The sequence below is a fragment of the Ranitomeya variabilis genome, chromosome 5, assembly GCF_051348905.1.
Source record: "Ranitomeya variabilis isolate aRanVar5 chromosome 5, aRanVar5.hap1, whole genome shotgun sequence".
NCBI classification, from domain to species: domain Eukaryota; kingdom Metazoa; phylum Chordata; class Amphibia; order Anura; family Dendrobatidae; genus Ranitomeya; species Ranitomeya variabilis.
In genome coordinates, this window is record NC_135236.1 from 323,171,615 (window position 1) to 323,194,061 (window position 22,447).

The 22,447-nt window shown below is 40.3% G+C and overlaps 1 protein-coding gene across 2 annotated transcripts in view; it reads left to right on the plus strand.

Moving 5' to 3' along the window:
• SEMA3E (semaphorin 3E) overlaps window positions 1-22,447 on the plus strand; it is a 289,807-nt gene that overhangs the window by 233,651 nt on the left and 33,709 nt on the right. For both annotated transcript variants that reach the window (XM_077264657.1, XM_077264658.1), the window contains exons 6-11: window positions 1,072-1,191; window positions 1,967-2,106; window positions 5,453-5,567; window positions 7,705-7,774; window positions 12,314-12,458; window positions 15,253-15,475. In XM_077264657.1, the coding sequence (XP_077120772.1) occupies window positions 1,072-1,191; window positions 1,967-2,106; window positions 5,453-5,567; window positions 7,705-7,774; window positions 12,314-12,458; window positions 15,253-15,475 (813 nt within the window). The remainder of the gene's footprint in view (window positions 1-1,071; window positions 1,192-1,966; window positions 2,107-5,452; window positions 5,568-7,704; window positions 7,775-12,313; window positions 12,459-15,252; window positions 15,476-22,447) is intronic.

Here is a 22,447-nt window from a genome sequence, read left to right on the forward strand (position 1 = left end):
ATATGGTCACCCAATGGATCTGAGGATCTCATACCATACCTAATGGCACTCAGGCTACCTCTGGCTAGCACATAGTACATGGAGGACTGTGTGGCCCTCCAAAGAAATGCCTCCCCACACCATTACTAACCCACTGCTAAACCAGTCATGCTGGAGGATGTTGCAGGCAGAAGGACATTCTCCATGGTGTCTCCAGACTCTGTTACGTCTGTCATGTCTGTCATGTATGTCGCATGTGCTCAGTGTGAACCTGTACTCATTTGTGAAGAACACAGGGTGTCAAAGCCAAATCTGCAAATCTTGTTGTTTTCTGGCAAATACCAATTGCGCTGCATGGTGTTGGGCTGTAAGCACAGCACTCACTTGTGGACATTGGGCCCTCATACCACCCTCATGGGGTCTGTTTCTGACAGTTTGAGTAGACATATGGATGTTAGTGGCCTGCTGCAGAACTCTGGCACTGCTCCTCCTGTTCCTCCTTGCACAAAGGAGGAGGTAGAAGTCCTGAGTTGTTGCCCTCCTACGGCCCCCTCCACATCTCCTGGTATGTGCTTCATGCTCTGGACACTGTGTTGACAGACACAGCTACCCTTCTTGCCACAGCTTGCATTGATGCACCATCGCAGATAAGCTGAACTACCTGAGCAACTTCTGTGGGTTGTAGAATACGTCTCATGCTACTGTACAGCACATCTAGGGGAGAGAGCAATGACAAAATGCAAAAGTTACCAAAACTACAGCCAAAAAGGATAGGAACAGAGAAATGGTCTGTGGTCACTATTCACTGAGCAAACATTATAAACCAGTGACCCGCAGTCATCCCTTCCCAGCTTGTCAAGAGATAAGATGCCTTATCACCCAAAACTGTACAGTATCCATTCTTTTTGAGCAATATAAGTATGACTGACACAATAAAAGTGATGCCGTTAAGTATTATCACATTTACTCTCTCCATATCATGCACCATATGGAGCAGGTAGATCTACTGGATGTTCAAATGTAATACTTATAGTGATGTGTAGAATATATAAATAAGAAATTGTCTGTTGTTAACACTTTGTTTTACTGTAGGTGGTGAGTTATTTGTTGGGCTTCACAATGACTTCTGGGGAAGAGATGCAACTTTATTCAGGAGCATGGGACACCTACCATACATAAGAACAGAACATGATGATGATCGCATCTTAAAAGGTGAATTATATAAACTAGAACCTGTTTGGTGTTGGAGATGAGCAAATCTTTTGAAATTATAATTTAGCGGATTTGTCAAATTTTGCCAAGAAATTTGATTCACAGCTAATTGATTTGCCACAAAAATCTTAGGAAATTCAAGGCCATTATTGCCATGAAAAGATGAGCAGGGGAATAATAATTGTGGTCACACAGGGTGCAACCATGGCCAGGATCAAGCGAGAATGGGGTCTGCCGGCTCCAGTGTCTATTTCACCTTGATGTACATCCTTGGATGCACATTCAGCTGGAATTTATTGCAGCACAGAGACCTGCTGGCTTCCTCCACTGCAATACATGCTGCCGGCCAAACAAAGGTTGGTAGCTAACAACAGCGTGCCTAGAAAGGGCTGGTGCATGGCAGTGACCTTATAATCCATCTGTGGTGGGTATGCTGGAGTCAGCAGCAGCAGCATTATTACAGAAAAGGCCAGCATGGGGACATTATTACTTGGGGCAAACATGTATGTTTTTATAGGATCTAGAACACAACAAGAGCCCATACATCTGACCAACATGCAGTTGGAGGCCCAGGTCCAAATGTTGCAATGTGTCCCTTTTGACACTAGTTACGCCACTGAAGACGAGTATAGCACGCTAAGGTCTGATATGGCTGGATTCAATATATAACCACTCTCTAGGTGGTTATACTCAGTTTATGATTAATATAAAAAGGAATAAAACCATATAGTGAAGAAAACTATAAATTACTGTTTATTTTCATGTTTGTATTTAGAGCCAAAATTTGTAGGATCCTATATGATTCCAGACAATGAAGACAAGGAAGACAATAAAATCTATTTCTTCTACACTGAAAAGGCAATAGAAGGAGATGGAGTTCAAGCACTTTATTCTCGAGTAGGACGAGTCTGTGCGGTAAGTGAATTACTTAAGTATATTATAATATACATCTTTTTTTATAATAATATATATTTTACTGAATCGTATTTTAGGACTGTGCTATACTTTCTAAAGTGGTAATCCCCCTCAAAAAATCATATACTGTGTCAGAGATATATGTAAGATCATTACATTGGTGAAGACTGGGATCTACAATCACAGCAAATTTTTAGAAAGGGTATTAAAGAGTGCTCAAACCCTCAGGCACTGTGCCAAAATCTCTATTACTACAAAAATGTATTTAACCCCTTCATGACCTTGGGATTTTCCATTTTTCCGTGTTCGTTTTTCGCTCACCTCCTTCCCAGAGCCATAACTTTTTTATTTTTCTGTCAATTTGGCACTTTGAGGGCTTATTTTTTGCGGGACGAGTTTTACTTTTGAACGACATCATTGGTTTTACCAAGTTGTGTACTAGAAAACGGGAAATAAATTCCAAGTGCTGTGAAATTGCCAAAAAAGTGCAGTCCCACACTTGTTTTTTGTTTGGCTTTTTTGCTAGGTTCACTATGCCATTATGATTCTCCAGGTCAGTACGAGTTCATAGACATCTAACATGACTAGGTTATTTTTTATCTAAGTGGTGAAAAAAAATTCCAAACTTTGCTAAAAAAAAATAAAAAAATTGCACCATTTTCCGATACTCGTAGCGTCTCCATTTTTCATGATCTGGGGTCGGTTGAGAGCTTATTTTTGTGTGCCGAGCTGACGTTTTTAATGATTACATTTTGGTGCAGATACGTTCTTTTGATCGCCCGTTATTGCATTTTAATGCAATGTCGCGGTGACCAAAAAAAGCTTAATTCTGGCGTTTCGAATTTTTTTTTTGTTACGCTGTTTAGCGATCAGGTTAATGCTTTTTTTTATTGATAGATTGGTCGATTCTGAACGCAGCGATACCAAATATGTGTAGGTTTGATTATTTTTTTATTGATTTATTTTGAATGGGGCGAAAGGGGGGTGATTTAAACTTTTATATTTTTTAATTTTTTTTCACATTTTTTTTTACTTTTTTTTTTTACTTTTGCTATGCTTCAATAGCCTCCATGGGAGGCTAGAAGCTGGCACAACACGATCGGCTCTGCTACATAGCAGCGATTTGATGTTCGCTGCTATGTAGCAGAAATGCAGGTGTGCTGTGAGCACCGACCACAGGTCTCAAGGACCTCTATGGTTACTATTCAGAAGCATCGCCGACCTCCGATCATTTGACGGAGGTCAGCGATGCGCTCATTTCCGGCCACCCGTTTGACAGCGGCATTTAACTAGTTAATAGCGGCGGGTGAATCGCGATTTCACCCTCCGCTATTGTGGGCACATGTCAGCTGTTCAAAACAGCTGACATGTCCCGGCTTTGATGCGGGCTCACTGCCGGAGCCCTGCATCAAAGAGGGGGATCTGACCTCGGACGTACTATCCCGTCCGAGGTCAGAAAGGGGTTAAAAAAATGTGATTTCACAAATGAATTATGAACCAGGATGAAAAAAAACCCCACTATACATAAGTGCATGTAGCAGGTCCAGCGATATCTTTACCCAGCCATTCCAGGGTTGCCAAGTTGACTTTTTAATTTTTCTCGACAGCTTTTCAAAAAATCACGGACAGACAATTTTTTGTACAGACACATTGGAAAACCATTACAAATCATAATGATTCCAAGTGGCACATGTCTACAGCACATAATTCTGGAATGAAGATATCAGCTGCATTCAGTGAAAACTGTAAAATGATGATAAAAACAGTAAAAATAATTTGTATATGTTTGTTCAGCTTCAAAAAATCAAGAGCGCAGTAAATTTTTCTGATGGGCATGTAAAAAAAGTGCCCTATTTTTACAGTCTGTCCTGGAATTTCTGGATGGTTGGCAACCCTGTGCCAAGCCTTTCCGCTGATAATGAGAAATCAGTGGTTTAATCGATATGCAAATGAGGCTGAAGTGCTTTCAGTGAGTGAAAGCACTTCATGAGCTCTCCGCCAACTCAACTCTTCTCACAACGCTGCCTTCTGCTGCTTGACTTATAGCTCTTGTTGGGCAACTTCAAGCAAATGAACTGACAGACAAGCAGAACGTGGCAGTGATGGGTTGTTAGCAGATCTGGGGAGAGCAGAGGTTTAGGAAGAGCTTAAAAATTTCAAATTACTTTAGCCTTATTTGTTTAGCAATTCAAACACTAAGGGTATGTGCACACGTCAGGATTTCTTGCAGAAATTTCCTGAAGAAAACCGGAAATTTTCTGCAAGAAATCGGCATTTTTTTTTTGCGTTTTTTTTCCCGTTTTTTTCACGGTTTTTTTTAGCATTTTGCAAGCGAAATTAGCTTGCAGAATGCTAAAGTTTTCAAAGCGATCTGTAGCATCGCTTGGAAAACTGACTGACAGGTTGGTCACACTTGTAAAACATAGTGTTTGACAAGTGTGACCAACTTTTTACTATAGATGCTGCCTATGCAGCATCAATAGTAAAAGATAGAATGTTTAAAAATAATTAAAAAAATAAAAAATGCTTATACTCACCTGCAGACAGCTGATCTCCTCAGCGGCGTCCGTTCCTATAGATGGTGTGTGTGTGCAGGACCTTCCATGACGTCGCGGTCACGTGAGCGGTCACATGACCGGTCTTGTGACCAATCACAAGACCGCGACGTCATCGCAGGTCCTTCACCGCACACCAGCTATAGGAACCGAAGCGGCAGCATGCACCAGAGAGGCGGGAAGACTCCGGGGCCATCGAAGGTGAGTATATCACTATTTTTTATTTTAATTCTTTTTTTTGACCAATTATATGGTGCCCAGTCCGTTGAGAAGAGTCTCCTCTCCTCCACCCTGGGTACCAACCGCACATGATCTGCTTACTTCCCGCATGGTGTGCACAGCCCCGTGCGGGAAGTAAGCAGATCAATGCATTCCTAGGTGTGCGGAACCTCGCAAATCTGCAAATTTTATGAACATGCGATGCGATTTTTTCCCGGAAAAAAATGCAACATTTGCACAAAAAATGCGGAATACCCTGAAAATAATGGGAGGCATATGTTAGCGTTTTTTTCACGTTATTATCACGTTTTTATAGCGAAAAAATGCGAAAAAAACGCAAAAAATACTGAACGTGTGCACATGGCCTAATGGTGACTGGCCTGGCCATATAAAGGTATTTTTAGATTTGCCTTTGAAAGAGCTACATACATATAAATAGTTTGGAGGGTGGAATCCTGCTGCTGACAGAATCTCTTTATTTTTATGAATTTTGGATGGGAGACTTCACTGCCTAGCTAATTTCTGTGGGCGTAGAAAAAATAATATATTGTACTGTAATTTTTTTTTTCTAGAATGATGTTGGAGGACAAAGAATGATGATAAATAAGTGGGCCACATTTCTTAAAGCCAGACTCACCTGTTCCGTACCTGGTCCTAATGGAATTGACACACATTTTGATGAGCTTGGTAAAGTTTGTTTGTTATTTTTCAATTTAATTTCTATTTTGCCTTTTGCCACCATGAATAATGTGGACGCAGAGAATAAAATAGCAGAATAGAGAGCAAAATGTAAGAAATAGAATTTACCAATTAGTATTTAACTTAGTGGCTAAATAATGCTACCTAAATAATTATGATAAACTCTGGAGAGGGACAGAAGCATGCACAACATAGGGTGATACACCCCAACTATCACCCCACTTTTCACCGCTACAGGGCAAGTGGGAAGAGCTGGACAAATTGCCAGAATTGGCGCATCTAATAGATGTGCCTTATCTGGGCAGCTGTGAGCTGCTATTTTTAAGCTGGGGGGGCCAATATCCATGGCCCCTTACCAGCCTGAGAATACCAGCCCTCAGCTGTCTGCTTTAGCAAGGCTGGTCATCAAAATGGGGAGGACTTCATGGCATTTTTTTTTAAATTATTTATTTAAATAATAAAAAAATACGGCATGGGGACCCCTCTATTTTTGATAACTAGCCTTGCTGAAGCTGAAAGCTGAGGGTTGCAGCCCCCAGCTGTGAGTTTTGCCTGCCTGGCTAATAAAAATACAGGGGAACCCATGCTGCTTTTTTAAAATTATTTATTTACAGCTCAGGAGCGGCTTATGAATACTCCCATCAGCCTCTCCTGCTCTCGCTGTTATTAGCAGCAGCAGGTTTTGGATGATGGGAGCACTTGTCCCATCAGCTGATACCAGTGACCCGAGGTAAACTTTATACCTCCGATCACAGTTGACAGCGTGGGAACCGCGGGACTCTGACTGGCGGGGATGATTTCACTGCCGATCGGAAGCGGTGTTTGCCATGCTGTCATGAACATTACAGTGCAGAAAACACTAGACGTTCAGGCCCCCCATTCAAGTGAATGGGGTCTGGGTTCGAGGTCGGGTCCGGGTACTGTTCTGGTACCTGAACGTTTTGTAACTGTTCGGCCGGTCCTGAACATCCAGGTGTCAGCCCATCTCTAATCATGAGTTGAAGGAATTTGAACTGAGTACTTTATATATAAACCCAGACATGAGCTTAGAAGCAGCATTTTTTAACAGAAACTGTGACTAGTTTGTCTGGTAGTGGGTCTTAAATATGATTGAAAGATTATATTCATTTGAAAAGAAAAAAGATAATGAGGCTACTTTTTAAAGCTAAATGAAGCATAATTCTGGAATAATATTTACTTTATGAATTACACCATATTTAATGTGTGTTTTTAGAGACTTTTTAAGATTTGTATAAGACGGGCTCTACTGAAAAAGAGTATGGTTATTGTAACAGGAGTATGACCTTATGCACAAAATTGTTGGCATCAATTTCTGTCACAAAGTATGTCAATTAATAGGCGATAAGCTTATTCTAGTGAGTCTTAACCCATTACTTGCCAAATTAGACATTTTCATTTTACAGATTTTTCAGAAAAGGGCATCCCAATATTCAATTAAAAATGACAATGACATGATTTCCTATTTTGAAAACATTAATTTTACAAACACAACACAAAAAATTGGACCTTATTATAAAAATTATAAAATCTTAGTTGCTAGAAGCAAAAGATTAGGCGTCCCAAAAAAAGGACATTGGTAGATAATGGGTTAAAAGTAGACAGATTTATCAAACATTATAAATTATGCATTTTATGACCGTTTTAATTTTGCACTGTTAACAGATTAGATAGTATAACACTAATAAAAATCCCCTACATCTGTCTTAGTAAATATCTGCATTTTCCAGGAAATTACGTGTTTTTTTCAACTTCATTATTTTTTTCCTCTGTTATTCCTTCTAATCATTTTTCAGTCAATTGACAACTTGGCAGCATTGATTGGATAATGTGAGTAGTAATATTTGGTTGTAAATTAATTCACACATTTCTTGGAGAAATAACAGAGGAAAAAAAACAATTCAGTTAAAACAAAACTCATTACAGAATTGTTCTTTCATACGGAATACAAGTATTTACTAAGACAGAAAATTCAAGAGCGGTGACAGTTTCACTTTATTTTATTTAATTTCAAGCAAGAAATCTAAAGATTAGCTGATTATAATTCAAATTGAAAGCTATAATCTTTGGATTACATAGTAATTTGCATGTTTTTTGTCTAATATAGAGGATATATTTCTAATGCACACCAGAGATGCAAAGAACCCAGAGATTTTTGCGCTATTCAGCACCACAAGGTGAGCATTATAAAAGAAACTAGTAAGAAACTAATGTATCCCATTGCCAACATGAAATGTACTTGTGTATTTTTAAAAATGTTAAATCTGTTTTATAGATGCTTTGATACATTGAAAATACTCTATGATTATTATTTTATACAAATCACCCAAAAAAAATTTCCCAGATTAATATACATAATTCCAATGCACAGGCAGATAAGATTAACACCAAGAAAGAGGAAATAAACTAGGAGAGGGAAAAATTCAAAATATAGAATTATCTTTATTGGTATACAAATAGTCGACAGACAATGATAAAAGCAATGCCACAGAGCAGAAAATGCATAATTATAAAGTGCAAAAGCCACGTACAGTGTATAAAAATAAATGTCAAGTAAATGCTAGAATTTTAATTACAAAAAAAAGACGTTTCTAAAGTCATGTTATAAAAAGAAGTAGTATCAGGAAGGGGGCAAACACTTTTTCACTCCACAGCATATATACAGCTCTGGCAAAAATTAAGAGACCACTGCAAAATGTTCAGTTTGTCTGATTTTTCTCTTTGTAGGTATATTTTTGAGTAAAATGTAAATTGTTTGTTTATTCTATAAACTTTTGACGACATGTCTCCGAATTTCCAAGCAATAATTTTTGTATTTTTTTTCTGACAAAAAAAAATGGTCAAAATTAAAAAAAAATCAGAGCTTTCAGACCTCAAATAATGCAAAGAAAGCAAATTTATAATCATTTAGAAACAACAATACTAATGTTTTAACTTAGGAAGAGTTCAGAAATCAATATTTTGTGGAATAACCATGATTTTTAATCACAGCTTTCATGCGTCTTGGCATGCTTTCCACCAGCCTTTCGCACTGTTTCTGGTGCAAAAATTTAATCAGTTTTTATTTGATGGCTTGTGACTATCCATCATCCTCTTGATTACATTCCAAAGGTTTTCAATGGGGTTCAAGTCTGGAGATTGGGCTGCCCATGACAGGGTTTTGATGTGGTGGTCTCTTAATTTTTGCCAGAGCTGTACAATTCAATATAGAACTATATAGGATCAAGTACATGTGTCAAAGAGATTAATAAATATAGTGTGGCATAGCGACTGGTCATGTGATTAATGGGCGATATGTATCGCAGAGGTGGGTGGCCCTGTGATGGACGCCTGTGCATGTTTTGCTCAGCAGATCTACTGCTGAGGGATTTGTTTTACATTGGGAAGGTTTCCAGGTGATTGGAAAGATGGGTGGGTCCAGTCACCTACAAACCCACCCAAAGGGGTGTGTCTGAACACCTAAGATGGTTGTGTGTTTAAGGATCTGTGGTGATGTCACTATCACCTGACTAGCCATGTGATAGGTACCTGGGTGTGGTTACACCTATGTAATGGAGGTGTGTTTGGCACATGGGAGCGAGTGCAGGCTAGTCTGAGCAAGAGCAAGGAGGCCTGTGAGATGCCTCCAGAGTGAACGGTCTGATAACCGTGAGTGATACTAACCGGAGTCAGTGAGAGATGTCTGTGGGATACCTCTGAGGATAAGAGGGATCCGGGAACCTGTGTGGCTGACACCAACAGATAACGGAAAGGGATCTGTGTTACACTGACCGGGGTCAGAGAGAGAGACACTGTGTTTACTCTATGGGATACCTCTGAGGATGAGGCATCCTGGAACCTGTGTGATGGTTGCCAACTTGTAACTGACTGTAATCCGTGTTATGCTGACCGGGGTCAGTGAGGGACTGTGGTTCCACTGTAAAGCTTAATGTGTACAGATGGTGTTCAGGCTGTTGCATACTACCAAGTTCCTGAGATTGCGGTTTATGCTGATGTGGAAATAAACCTAATAGACTGTTTTTGTAAGAAAATCGTGCCTGAGTGTGTTTATCCTGTTGCCAAGCGAGTGTCCCCCAAGACACGCAGTAAGCATTATCTTACAATAGAGAGAAAAATAGTCTATTAGAGTTCAGGTAAGTGTATTCACCCTCACTTACCCTGTCTTGGCACCCTAAGTTCAATATGATGCCCCCGCCCAATGCAGGCTATCCCTAAATGACCCTATAAGGGACCAACTATCCAAAAGCCACCACCATCACCAAAAAGTGCTACAGTGCAAATTACTCGGATATGTCTGGTAAATTACCTTAAGGAAATACAGAGTTATAAACTGTAAGAATATACAGAAAATGAAATAGTCACTATTGAAGTGAACCCTCAGAACATATGGCTGTTTTATTAATAACCCAAGTGCTGATTACAAAGCCATAGCAGTATATACCAATAAAGCCTAATAAATGTGTGTAGCAAATATAAACACATTAGATATAGTCAAAATATACCAACCAATTATAGATATATATGAGTGAAATATGATCAGCAATATGTACTACAGTGTGGAAAATAAGTATTTGATACTCTACCAATTTTGCAAGTTTTCCCACCTACAAAGAATGAAAATGTCTGTAATTTTTTCTCATAGGTACACTTCAACTGTTAGAGACAGAATCTTAAAAAAATCCAGAAAATCACATTGTCCGATTTTTACATAATTCATTTGTAATATATTGAATGAAATAAGTATTTGATACAATAGAAAAAGACATAATATTTGGTACAGAAACCTTTGTTTGCAATTACAGAGGTCAGACATTCCTGTAGTTCTTGATCAAGTTTGCACACACTGCAGCAGGGATTTTGGCCCACTCCTCCATACAGGTCGTCTCCATATCTTTCTGGTTTCTTGGCTGTTGCTAGGCATCATTGAGTTTCAGCTCCTTCCAAAAATGTTCCATTGGGTTCAGGTCTGAAGACTGGCTAGGCCACTCCAGGACCTTGAAATGCTTCTTACTGAGCCAGTCCTTAGTTGCCCTGGCTGTGTGTTTCAGGTCATTGTCATGCTGGAAGACCCAGCCACGACCCATCTTCAATACTGTTACTGAGGAAAGAAAGTTGTTGGAGAAAAATCTTGGGATACATGACCCCATCCATTCTCCCTTCAATATGGTGCAGTTGTATTGTACCCTTTGCAGAAAAGCACCCACAAAGAATGATGTTTTCCCCACCATTCTTCATGGTTGGAAGGTGTTCTTGGTCTTGAGTTGTTCATGATAGCACAGTGTGTTGCTAAAAGTAATGTTTGAGACTCTGGTCCCAGCTCTTTTCAGGTCATTGATCAAGTCCTCTCGTGTAGTTCAGGGCTGATTTCTGACCTTTCTCAGAATCATCCTTACCCCACGAGGCAAGACCTTGCATGGAGCCCCAGACCAAGGAAGATTGACAGTCATCTTGTGTTTCTTCCATTTTCTATTAATTGTGCCAAAAGTTGTTGCCTTCTCACCAAGCTGTTTGCCTATTGTCCTGTAGAACATCCCATTTTTTAAGGTCTACAATTATGTTCCTGGTGTCCTAGACAACTCTTTGGTCTTGGCCTTGGTGGAGAGGTTAGAGTCTGATTAATAGTGTGTAGACAGGTGCCTTTTATAAAAGTAAAGAGTTCAAACGTTCAGTTAATACGGGTAATGAATGCAGAGTAGGAGGGATTCTTAAAGAAAAGCTAACAGGTCTGTGAGAGACAGAATTATTGTTGGTTGGTAGCTGATCAAATACTTTTTCATGTAATAAAATGCAATTTAATTATTTAAAACTCATACAATCTAATTTTCTGGTTTTATTTTTAGATGTTGTCTCACAGTTGTAGTGTACCTACAATAAAAATGATAGACCTCTCCATTCTTTGTAGGTGGGAACATTTGCAAAATCAGCAGTGTCTCAAAAACTTTTGTATATGTGTTCATACAGAACAGCCTCTCACCGGACAAATATTTTGCAGTGAAGCAGGAGTTCGGATTTGCATCTTTAGCAATCCTAAGAGCGTCTCTCCCTGAAATTTTGCTTGGTCTTCCAGACCTTATTTTGACCTCCACTGTTTCTGTTAACTGACATTTCATAATTATATTTTGAACTTGGGAAAGGGCAACTTGAAAACCCTTTGCTATCTTCTCATTACATTCTCCTTCTTTGTGGGCATCCACCATTATCATTTTCAGAGTGCTAGGCAGCTGCTTAGAACAACCCATGGCTGCTGTTTTTGGCACAGGGTTAGAGGAGCTGGGTTTTTATAAAGCTGAGAAATTTGCATCCCTTGACCTTTCCTAACGATGCTAGTGAACAACAGGCTAATTAAGGTCTGAAACCTTTGTCAAAGATATCTGAGTACGCAATTCTCCAAGGGTGCCCACATTTTTGGAACAGCTCATTTTCTTTTTTCTAATTCTTAAAATGTAAAAGATGACAACAATATATATTTTTATTGCTTAAAATAGAAATGTGTCATCTTTAATTTTAGGCTGTTTAGAGATCTTTTCATCTTCAACTTGCTTAACTGTTCACAGTAACAGTAATTTTGACAAGGAGTGCACAAACTTTTATATGCCACTGTATATATCTAATATAATAATAATAATATATTATATTTGTATTTTGTGTGTATATATATATATATATATATATATATATATATATATATATTTGTAATCCTTTTTTTTATTTCCCAGCAACATTTTTACAGGGTATGCAGTCTGTGTCTTTCAAATGGCCAGCATACGTGAAGCATTTAATGGCCCATATGCGCACAAAGAAGGACCAGAGTACCACTGGACAATTTATGAGGGTAAAGTCCCTTACCCAAGACCTGGCTCAGTAAGTTTTTTTATAGCAGTATATTAAGTTTTTTTTTTGGACAACTAAATTCACATAAGTCAAGCAACCTGCCAAAAATAACTACCAGCTTTCTGCAATCATTCTTTTGCTATTCCTTTGCCTCCAGCTGAGCTAAATTATTCAGCGTGGAAGGGTATGACACATCAAGCTAATGTATTGCCAAGCAGCAATCAAGTTGCATACGACTTTTAAATAAGCTATGAGAACTCAGAACAGAACCGTCAGTGTATTGGCTGTGTGAAGCTCTATTCTTGGAATTATTCATGCCATTGTTGGGAGGGCTAATTATTTAGTTTCTTCTTCTCAGGAAGGTCATATTTTTGGATAACTAGAAAATAAGTATCGGCGGAATTTAAGTTACTGGAAAATAACACTACAACAATGGATTCCACGAGTGCTAAGAATATTGCTAGCTGAACATAATTTTATGAGTCAGTCAGAAGGCAACCAGGACGCATTCCTATATATTGTTTACTTTTGATATTTGGGCAACACTATATGTGGCATAATGTTTATATACATTGTAGATTTATATCAAGATTATTTAATAACATTACTATAGTGGTTGTAAATGCACAAAAAAAAATATCTGAGGAGGCATTGAGGACAGCTTTCCATGAATGCAGCTCAACAGTTTTCAGAAAATCTGTCACCAGTTGCATTTTCATTTTATTTTTAAACTAACAAACTGCAGTTTAATCATCCTTTCTGGGTCCAGTGCTCAGTCTCCATGTTGCTCCCAGTGTATGTTATGGTCTTCAGCACTGATGTCACATCAACAGGGCTGCACCTAATCAGTGAACTCGGAGGCTTTGAGTTAATCATGCTATCTACTTGGGCAGCGCTATCAATGTGACACCAGCACCACAAACAATCATAGACATTAGGAGCAGCGGCAGAGACTCAGCGCTAGACCCAAGTAGAGTAAAGCATAGTTTGTGCCTGAGAAAAGGGATTTCTTAAAAAAAACCTCTCCAACTACTCCCCATCAAAACACTGACTATTCACATGTTAATAGACTGTGCCACTTTCCATAAGAACTAAAATAACTTTCTTCATTTTCCTTCTCTCATAACGTTCCAATAATTCCAAATCTTGTCTTTTTGCAGCCAATTACAGAACTGGTACTTGCCCAGTAATGCCTGAGCCAACATCTTTGATTAACTACTTGCAATGATTCATGGAGTTGTCAAATAGAGGTTTTATTAGGATTTTATAGCCATACCTTAGTGAAAATGGAAAATGTAACCCCTTCATGACCTTGGGATTTTCCGTTTTTTCCGTGTTCGTTTTTCGCTCCCCCTCCTTCCCAGAGCCGTAACTTTTTTACTTTTCCATCAATTTGGCCATGTGAGGGCTTATTTTTTGCGGGACAAGTTGTACTTTTGAACGACATCATTGGTTTTACCATGTCATGTACTAGAAAACAGGAAAAAAATTCCAAGTGCGGTGAAATTGCAAAAAAAGTGCAATCCCACACTTGTTTTTTGCTTGGCTTTTTTGCTAGGTTCACTAAATGCTAAAACTGACTTGCCATTATGATTCTCCAGATCAGTACGAGTTCATAGACACCTAACATGACTAGGTTATTTTTTATCTAAGTGGTGAAAAAAAATTCCAAACTTTCCTAAAATAAAAAAAAAATTGCGCCATTTTCCGATACTCGTAGTGTCTCAATTTTTCATGATCTGGGGTCGGTAGAGGGCTTATTTTTTGCGTGCTGAGCTGGCATTTTTAATGATAGCATTTTGGTGCAGATACGTTCTTTTGATCGCCCGTTATTGCATTTTAATGCAATGTTGTGGCGACCTAAAAAACGTAATTCTGGCATTTCAAATTTTTTTCTCACTACGCCGTTTAGCGATCAGGTTAATGCTTTTTTTATTGATAGATCGGGCGATTCTGAACTCAGCGACACCAAATATGTGTAGGTATGATTTTTTTTATTGATTTATTTTGATTGGGGCAAAAGGGCGGTGATTTAAACTTTTATATTTTTTTTATTTTTTTCACATTTTTTTTAACTTTTTTTTTAACTTTTGCCATGCTTCTATAGCCTCTATGGGAGGCTAGAAGCAGGCACAACGCGATTGGCTCTGCTACATAGCAGCGATCTGATGTTCGCTGCTATGTAGCAGAAATGCAGGTGTGCTGTGAGCGCCCACCACAGGGTGGCGCTCACAGCTGCCGGGGATCAGTAACCATAGAGGTCTCAAGGACCTCTATGGTTACTATTCAGAAGCATCGCCGACCTCCGATCAGGTGACGGGGGTCGGCGATACGATCATTTCCGGCCGCCCGGCCGGAAGCGGTAGATGAATGCCGCTGTCTGTGTTTGACAGCGGCATTTAACTAGTTAATAGGCGCGGGCAGATCGTGATTACAGGCACATGTCAGCTATTCAAAACAGCTGACATATCCCGGCTTTGATGCGGGCTCACCACCAGAGCCCACATCAAAGCGGGGCTTCTGACCTCGGACGTACTATCCCGTCTGAGGTCAGAAAGGGGTTAATGGTGAAATTTTTTTAAGACTTATATCCTGGCAAGTTTCTATTAGTAGAGTATTATTATTATTATTATTATATTTTTTATATTTTTTATATATTATTATACATTTAGTATAAGCTTTTTATAAATATATACATTTTTAAAAACAGCAACCCTCAACTGTAGTTCTGGATAACGCTTTACTGCAGTTTATAGATTTCAGATTTGATTTCTGTTATCAATTAATGAAATTACATTTGTGCTGATTTCTTTCTACAATCTAGTGTCCAAGCAAAGTTAATGGAGGTCACTATGGAACTACCAAGGATTATCCAGATGAGGCCTTGCGCTTCTCTAGAAGCCATCCTCTGATGTATGAACCTATTAGGCCAGTACATAAAAGACCGACTATTGTAAAGGTTGATGGAAAATACAACTTAAAACAAATTGCTGTGGACAGAGTACAAGCAGAAGATGGACAGTATGATGTAATGTTTCTAGGAACAGGTAAGTCATATTAGGGCTGCACATATAGGAGGTGAAGAAGGAGCACTTGTACTAAGACCATGGTTGGTTGTAATGCCTCAATGACCCTTCATGCCTCAGTAAAAGAACATACTATTCAAAATGTTGCATGGTTGGTGGGAACCTGTGAAAATTTTGTATTTTGGTCCTTCAATTTACAACTCTTAATCTCATACAGTGACTTCTATCCAAATTCGTTGACTTTATCTAACAATAACCACTACTTAGATCTTAAAACACAGGTTTAGTACTGTTGAAATCTGTGCACAATGACTTTTTTTAGCTGATCCCTACTTTTTCGTAGTAAGACAATAAATATGATGGGCGAATGTGCTCTGATAAAGTGTTATCCGAGTATCTTGGGTGTGCTCATATATTTTGGTTGAGTCCCTGTGACTGCATTATTTGCATTTGATAGACAGCATGTGGGGATTCCCTAACAAACAGGCAATCCCTGCTGGTGTTCTGGCTGTCTAATAGCTGCAAATTATGCAGCCACAGGGACACGAACATAATATACAAGCATGCCTGAGATACTCTGATAACACCTGAGTGTGCTCGGATAGGATGTTATCCGAGCACGTTTGCTCATCACTAATAATAAATGGAATATTTCACCAGGTTTTTACTACCCAAACTGATAGAAAGAAAAACAAAGACAGAAATATACCGTATTTTTCGGACTATAGGACGCACCGGACTATAAGGCGCACCCAGGTTTTAGAGGTGGAAAATAGGGGAAAAAATATTTGAAGCAAAAAAAATGTGGTAAAATATTTAATAACATAAATAACATACTATTATATGTGGTGCTATATATAATAGTACGTTATTATGTTGGAAGCTGCGGGACCAGTGTGGTGTCTGTGAAGTACTATATGAAGATGCTGGAGGGTGAGTATAAGAATGGGGGCACAGGGCTTATATTGAAAGCACCACTCCAGCACTGCAAAATAACACTGGAGTGCTGCTTTAAAATCCCATGGGAGAACTATAACTCCCAGCATGTCCTGCAGATCCTATGACATGCTGGGAGTTATAGTTCACCAAAGGAGTGGCAGAGTGCTTTATTGTGTTTTGTAAAGACTAACCTCTTAATTGTGGGAGCCAGCCTGTGGTGAGGTAAAAGCTGGAGCATCCCATGGCTGCACACACACAGCCCTCTCTCTTGTTGCCTTTCCACAGCGCACGCGCAGGACATAAGTGGAAGCTGCAGATTCTAGGTGGGAGTCTGAAGGACCTATGATGATGTCAGAAGAGGGAGGGCTCTGAGCTGCCATGTGATGCTCCAGCCCGCCCACTTCTGACATCACACAGGTCCTCCTTGTGCACCACAGACAGCTCAGCGTCCAGCACAGGCAGGTATGCAGCGATCTCCTGGCCCCTGCTGCTGCTGCCTCCTCCCCCGGACACACAGATTCTCCCCAGAATCAGTGCTGGGGAAACTGTGTGTAGCTGCTTAAGTGCAGCATTCATTTGCTGCTCCCCGCTCACCACTCAGCTGGTCAGTGGGCGGGGAGCCGCTAATGAATATTCACTGCACTTAATCAGCGGGGCCATGTGGTTTCCCCAGCAGCTGATTCCGGCAGCGGGGACATCCTGAAGTGGGATAACATTGCGATCCCACTCGCTGCTGTCCCCCTCCCCACATGCTATATCCGTACTATAAGACGCACCCACACTTTCCTCCCAAATTTGGAGGAAAAAAAGTGCGTCTTATTGTCGGAAAAATACGGTAATGATTAAATACCCTGCAGTTAATAAATAAATAGCATTGTGCATGAAAATATTATACGGCACTTAGTTAACATATTTTTTGATAAAGAAAATGCAAAAGCCATCCCACCACTTCACCGTGACCTTGCTTGGGATGGTCCTAACTCTAATATTAAAAACTTTACTGTTTGTCAAGTGACATGCATGTTCAGATCTTCAGTTGTTTTCAGTCTGTTTGCACCATTCATATATAAAGATGTGTCCTGCCATTTCTCTGAGCTGGACATTATATTGAGGTGGTCTCCCATGGCTGTGTGTCTACTAGCTGGGTCCAGTCCTTTTCTGCCCTTACCCACATGCATGTGACTTGACAAATGGTAAGGGTTTATTATTATAGTTAGAACCATCCCAGTCATGGTCACCGTGAAGTGGTGGGATAGCTTTTGCATTTTTTTAAATTAAAAAATGTGTTCACTAAGTACCATATATTATTTTCTATAGCACGATGCTATTTATTTACTTACTGCAGAGTATTTAATCATTATGTTTCTGTTGTCATTTTTTTCTGTACAATGGTCAGTGTGAACGTGCACTTACATGCTGCATGCACACCCATCTGATAGCAGTATAATGTAGGAGCAAAGGCTCAGATTCCTGTGATGCATCACCTACTTTACTGGTTTCTACAATTTTGACATGAAACTGTTTTATCTGTTGCAAATCTAGCAGTTTTCTGTATCCTAATCTCTGTATAACTCCACACCACTGATTGGCTAGTTTCTGTGTACACTGTGCATAGGCAGACAGCTACCAACCAGTGGTGGAGGCATGTTCGGACTACCTAGCAGCAGAAGCAACACTAGGCCTCTATTGATAATATCCAACTGATAAAACAGTGATTTTATAAAAACTACAGTAAGCAGCATCAGCTAAGGTAGCAAACATCTGGCGGCAGATTCCATTTAAATGAGACCTGTCAGTAGAATTTAGCCTTACAGTGAATTATCAGCACTGTATTAGCATCTTAGTTACATTTCTTATCATGTTCTTAATATAGCCAAATGTTGCAGGAAATAATAATAATAATAATAATAATAATAATAATAATAATAATAATAAAATGCAACATTGGTGCACCAACTATTTAAGAAGTCCTTGGTAATTCACAGCCAATAATGGGACTGGCAAGCTGAATCCACCATCACAGCCTTAGCGTTGTGATTAGTGTTGAGTGATACCTTCCGATATTCAAAAGTATCGGTATCGGATTGGATAGGCCGATATCCAAAAAATATCGGATATTGCCGATACCGATACCCGATACCAATGCAAGTCAATGGGACACAAATATCAGAACGTAAATAAGCCCTTTCTGTCCCTCTATATGCTGTTCTGGAGGGGCGAAGAGTGTGGGCGGTGCGTGGGCAGACACTGAGTGTCTGTGTATGTGGGCGGGGTCTGTGCTTGCCTGCCAGGGATGTGTACGTGCCTTCCGGGGCTGTATGCGGCGTGCAAGGGATCTATGTGGCGTGCCGAGGCTGTATGTGGGCTACCTGGGCTCTGTGCGGCGTGGGGGGGTCTCAGTGCGGCGTGGGGGGTATTTGTGTGGCATGGGGGGTCTCTGTGTGGTGTGGGGGGGTCTCTGTGCGGCATGGGGGGGTCTCTGTGCGGCGTGGGGGGTCTCTGTGCGGCATGGGGGGGTCTCTGTGCGGCATTGGGGGATCTCTGTGTGGTTTGGAGGGGTCTCTGTGCGGCGTGCCAGGGCTCTGTGCGTGTGTGCAGGCATCGTCCGATGGGACTACAAGTCCCATCGGACGATGCCTGCTACACTGACAGTGATTGACACATTAGCCAATGATGGGACAGTAGTAGTCCCATCATCTGGCTAATGTGTTGAATGAAAAAAAAATACTCCCTACATGCTACATACATGCTACATACATGCTACATACATACATGCTGCACACATACTACATACATACTACATACATACATACTACATATATGCTACATACATACTACATACATACATGCTACATACATGCTACATACATACATACATGCTACATACATACTACATACATACTACATACATGCTACATACATACTACATACATACTACATTCATGCTACATACATACTACATACATACTACATACATGCTACATACATGCTACATACATACATGCTACATACATACTACATACATGCTACATACATACTACATACATACATACATGCTACATACATACATGCTACATACATACTACATACATACATACTACATATATGCTACATACATACTACATACATACATGCTACATACATGCTACATACATACTACATACATACATACATGCTACATACATACATACTACATACATACTACATACATACTACATACATGCTACATACATACTACATACATACTACATACATGCTACATACATACTACATACATACTACATACATGCTACATACATGCTACATACATACATGCTACATACATACATACTACATACATACATACTATATACATGCTACATACATGCTACATACATACTACATATATGCTACATACATACTACATGCATACATACTACATACATGCTACATACATGCTACATACATACTACATACACACTACATACATGCTACATACATACTACATACATACATATGACATACATGCTATATACATACTACATACATACATACTACATACATGCTACATACATACATACATACTACATACATATTCCATACATACATACTACATACATACATACTACATACATGCATACATACTACATACATACTACGTACAGTACATTCATATATTACATACATGACATACATATAGACATACTGTACATTAAACATAGATTACAGACTCACCATTACTTGTCACTTTGTTCCCCGAAGCCAGTGTCAACCTGTAAAAAATATGAAAAAAACAAACAACCAATATACTCCCTGTCCGCAGAAATCCACGAGTGTCCCACGACGATCTCCCATAGAGAACGGCAGCAACAGCTGTTGCAAACGCTCTCCAGGAGACCCAGAAACACAATGACGGAGGAAGGTATTCCTCCGCTGCTGTAAAAAAAAGTCCCTAGTTTCACTTTATGGCATTGCTGTATGAGAAATTTTCCCAGGCAGCAATTCCCATAAAGTGAGACTTTGAACTCAGGTAACGTCAGTGATACACTGCAGGAGCCATTGTCTCCTGTCAGTGTGTCTCTGAGGGTCCTATAGAGCAGTGACATCACCCGATGTCACTGTTCTATAGGGGAAATCGTCATGGGACACTCGTTATTAATTGGACTACGGCGGACAGGTAGTATGCGGTTTATTATTTTACGTTTTTTGCAGGCGCTGAAGTATGGTAAGTATGGTGAAATGAAGAATATTAAAATACTTTTTCCTAATGTGGGCGTGTTTTATTAACCCTTTCTTACTATTGGATTAATAGTGGATAGGCGTCCTATTGACTCCTCTCCGTTATTAACCCGGCTTAATGTCACCTTACAATAGCAAGGTGACATTAACCCCTTATTACCCCATATCTCACCGCTACACAGGAGTGGGAAGAGAGGGGCTAAGTGCCAGAATTGGCGCATCTTCCAGATGCGCCATTTCTGGGGCGGCTGCGGACTGTTTTTTGTAGCCGGGGGGGGGCAATATCCATGGCCCCTCTCTAGGCTATGAATATCAGCCCACAGCTGTCTGCGTAGCCTTTCTGGCTATAAAATATAGGGGGACCCCCCATCATTTTTTTGGGGGGTCCCCCTATTTTAATAGCCAGTAAAGGCTACGCAGACAGCTGCGGGCTGATACTCATAGCAGGCTACAAATATTTTGTCCCCCGGCCGTTGGCTTTCCCCCTCTGGTGCAGAAAATTGCGCGGGAGCCCACGCGTTTTTTTTTTCCGTTTTTTTGTGTTTTTTTAAATTCAACGCTCATAAAGGCCTGTTTCACACTTGCGTCGGTACGGGTCCGTTGCTATGCGTCGGGCCGATGTACCGACACACGTTGTGAAATTTGTGCACGACGTGGGCAGCGGATGCAGTTTTTCAATGCATCCGCTGCCCATTCTGAAGTGCGGGGAGGAGGGGGCGGAGTTTCTGCCGCGCATGCGCGGTAGAAAATGGCGGATGCGACGGACAAAAAAACGTTCACTTGAACATTTTTTCTGCAGACGGTCCACCAAAACACGACAGATCCGTTGCACGATAGACGAGACGTGTGGCCATCCATCGTGATCCGTCGCTAATACTAGTCTATGGGAAAAAAATGCATCCTACGAGCACATTTGCAGGATCGTTTTTTTTTCCACGGGATCCGTTTTTTTCCACCAGATCTGTTTTTTTCTCATAGTTGTATTAGCGCCGGATTGTGCCTGATGGCCACACGTTTCATCCGTTTTTTGCAGGATCCGTCAAAAAAGCTGTTTCCGCCGGACGGAAAACACATACAGAGGAACGTTTTTTCTGTCCGGCGAAAAAACGCACAGCGACGGATCCAGCAAAAAACAGGTGAAACAGATGTGAAATGATGAATCCGGCCTCCGAATCCATTTTTACATCCATGTTTCCATTCAAATCATGAACATTTTCCATTTCCAAAAAATGAATCAAAACCGGTCAAAAAACGGAACGAAAACTGCATCAAAAACAGCATCAAAAACTGCACCAAAAACTGCAACAAAAACTACATTTCGTGTTTTGGCAGACCATCAGCACGAAAAAACGTTCAAGTGAACGTTTTTTTGTCCATCGCGTCCGCCATTTTCTACCGCGCATGCGCGGCAGAAACTCCGCCCCTCCACCCCGCACTTCAGAATGGGCAGCGGATGCGTTGAAAAACTGCATCCGCTGCCCACGTCATGCACAAATTTCACAACGTGCGTCGGTACGTCGGCCCGACGCATAGCGACAGACCCGTACCGACGCAAGTGTGAAACAGGCCTTTATGAGAGTTGAATTTAAAAAGCACACAAAAAATGGAAAAAAATGTCATGGGCTCCCGCACAATTTTCTGCGCCAGAGGGGGAAAGCTGACGGCCGAGGGATAATATTTGTAGCCTGCTATGAATATCAGCCCTCAGCTGTCTGCGTAGCCTTTACTGGCTATTAAAATAGGGGGACCCCCTCAAAAAATGACGTGGGGTCCCCCTATATTTTATAGCCAGAAAGGCTACGCAGACAGCTGTGGGCTGATATTCATAGCCTAGAG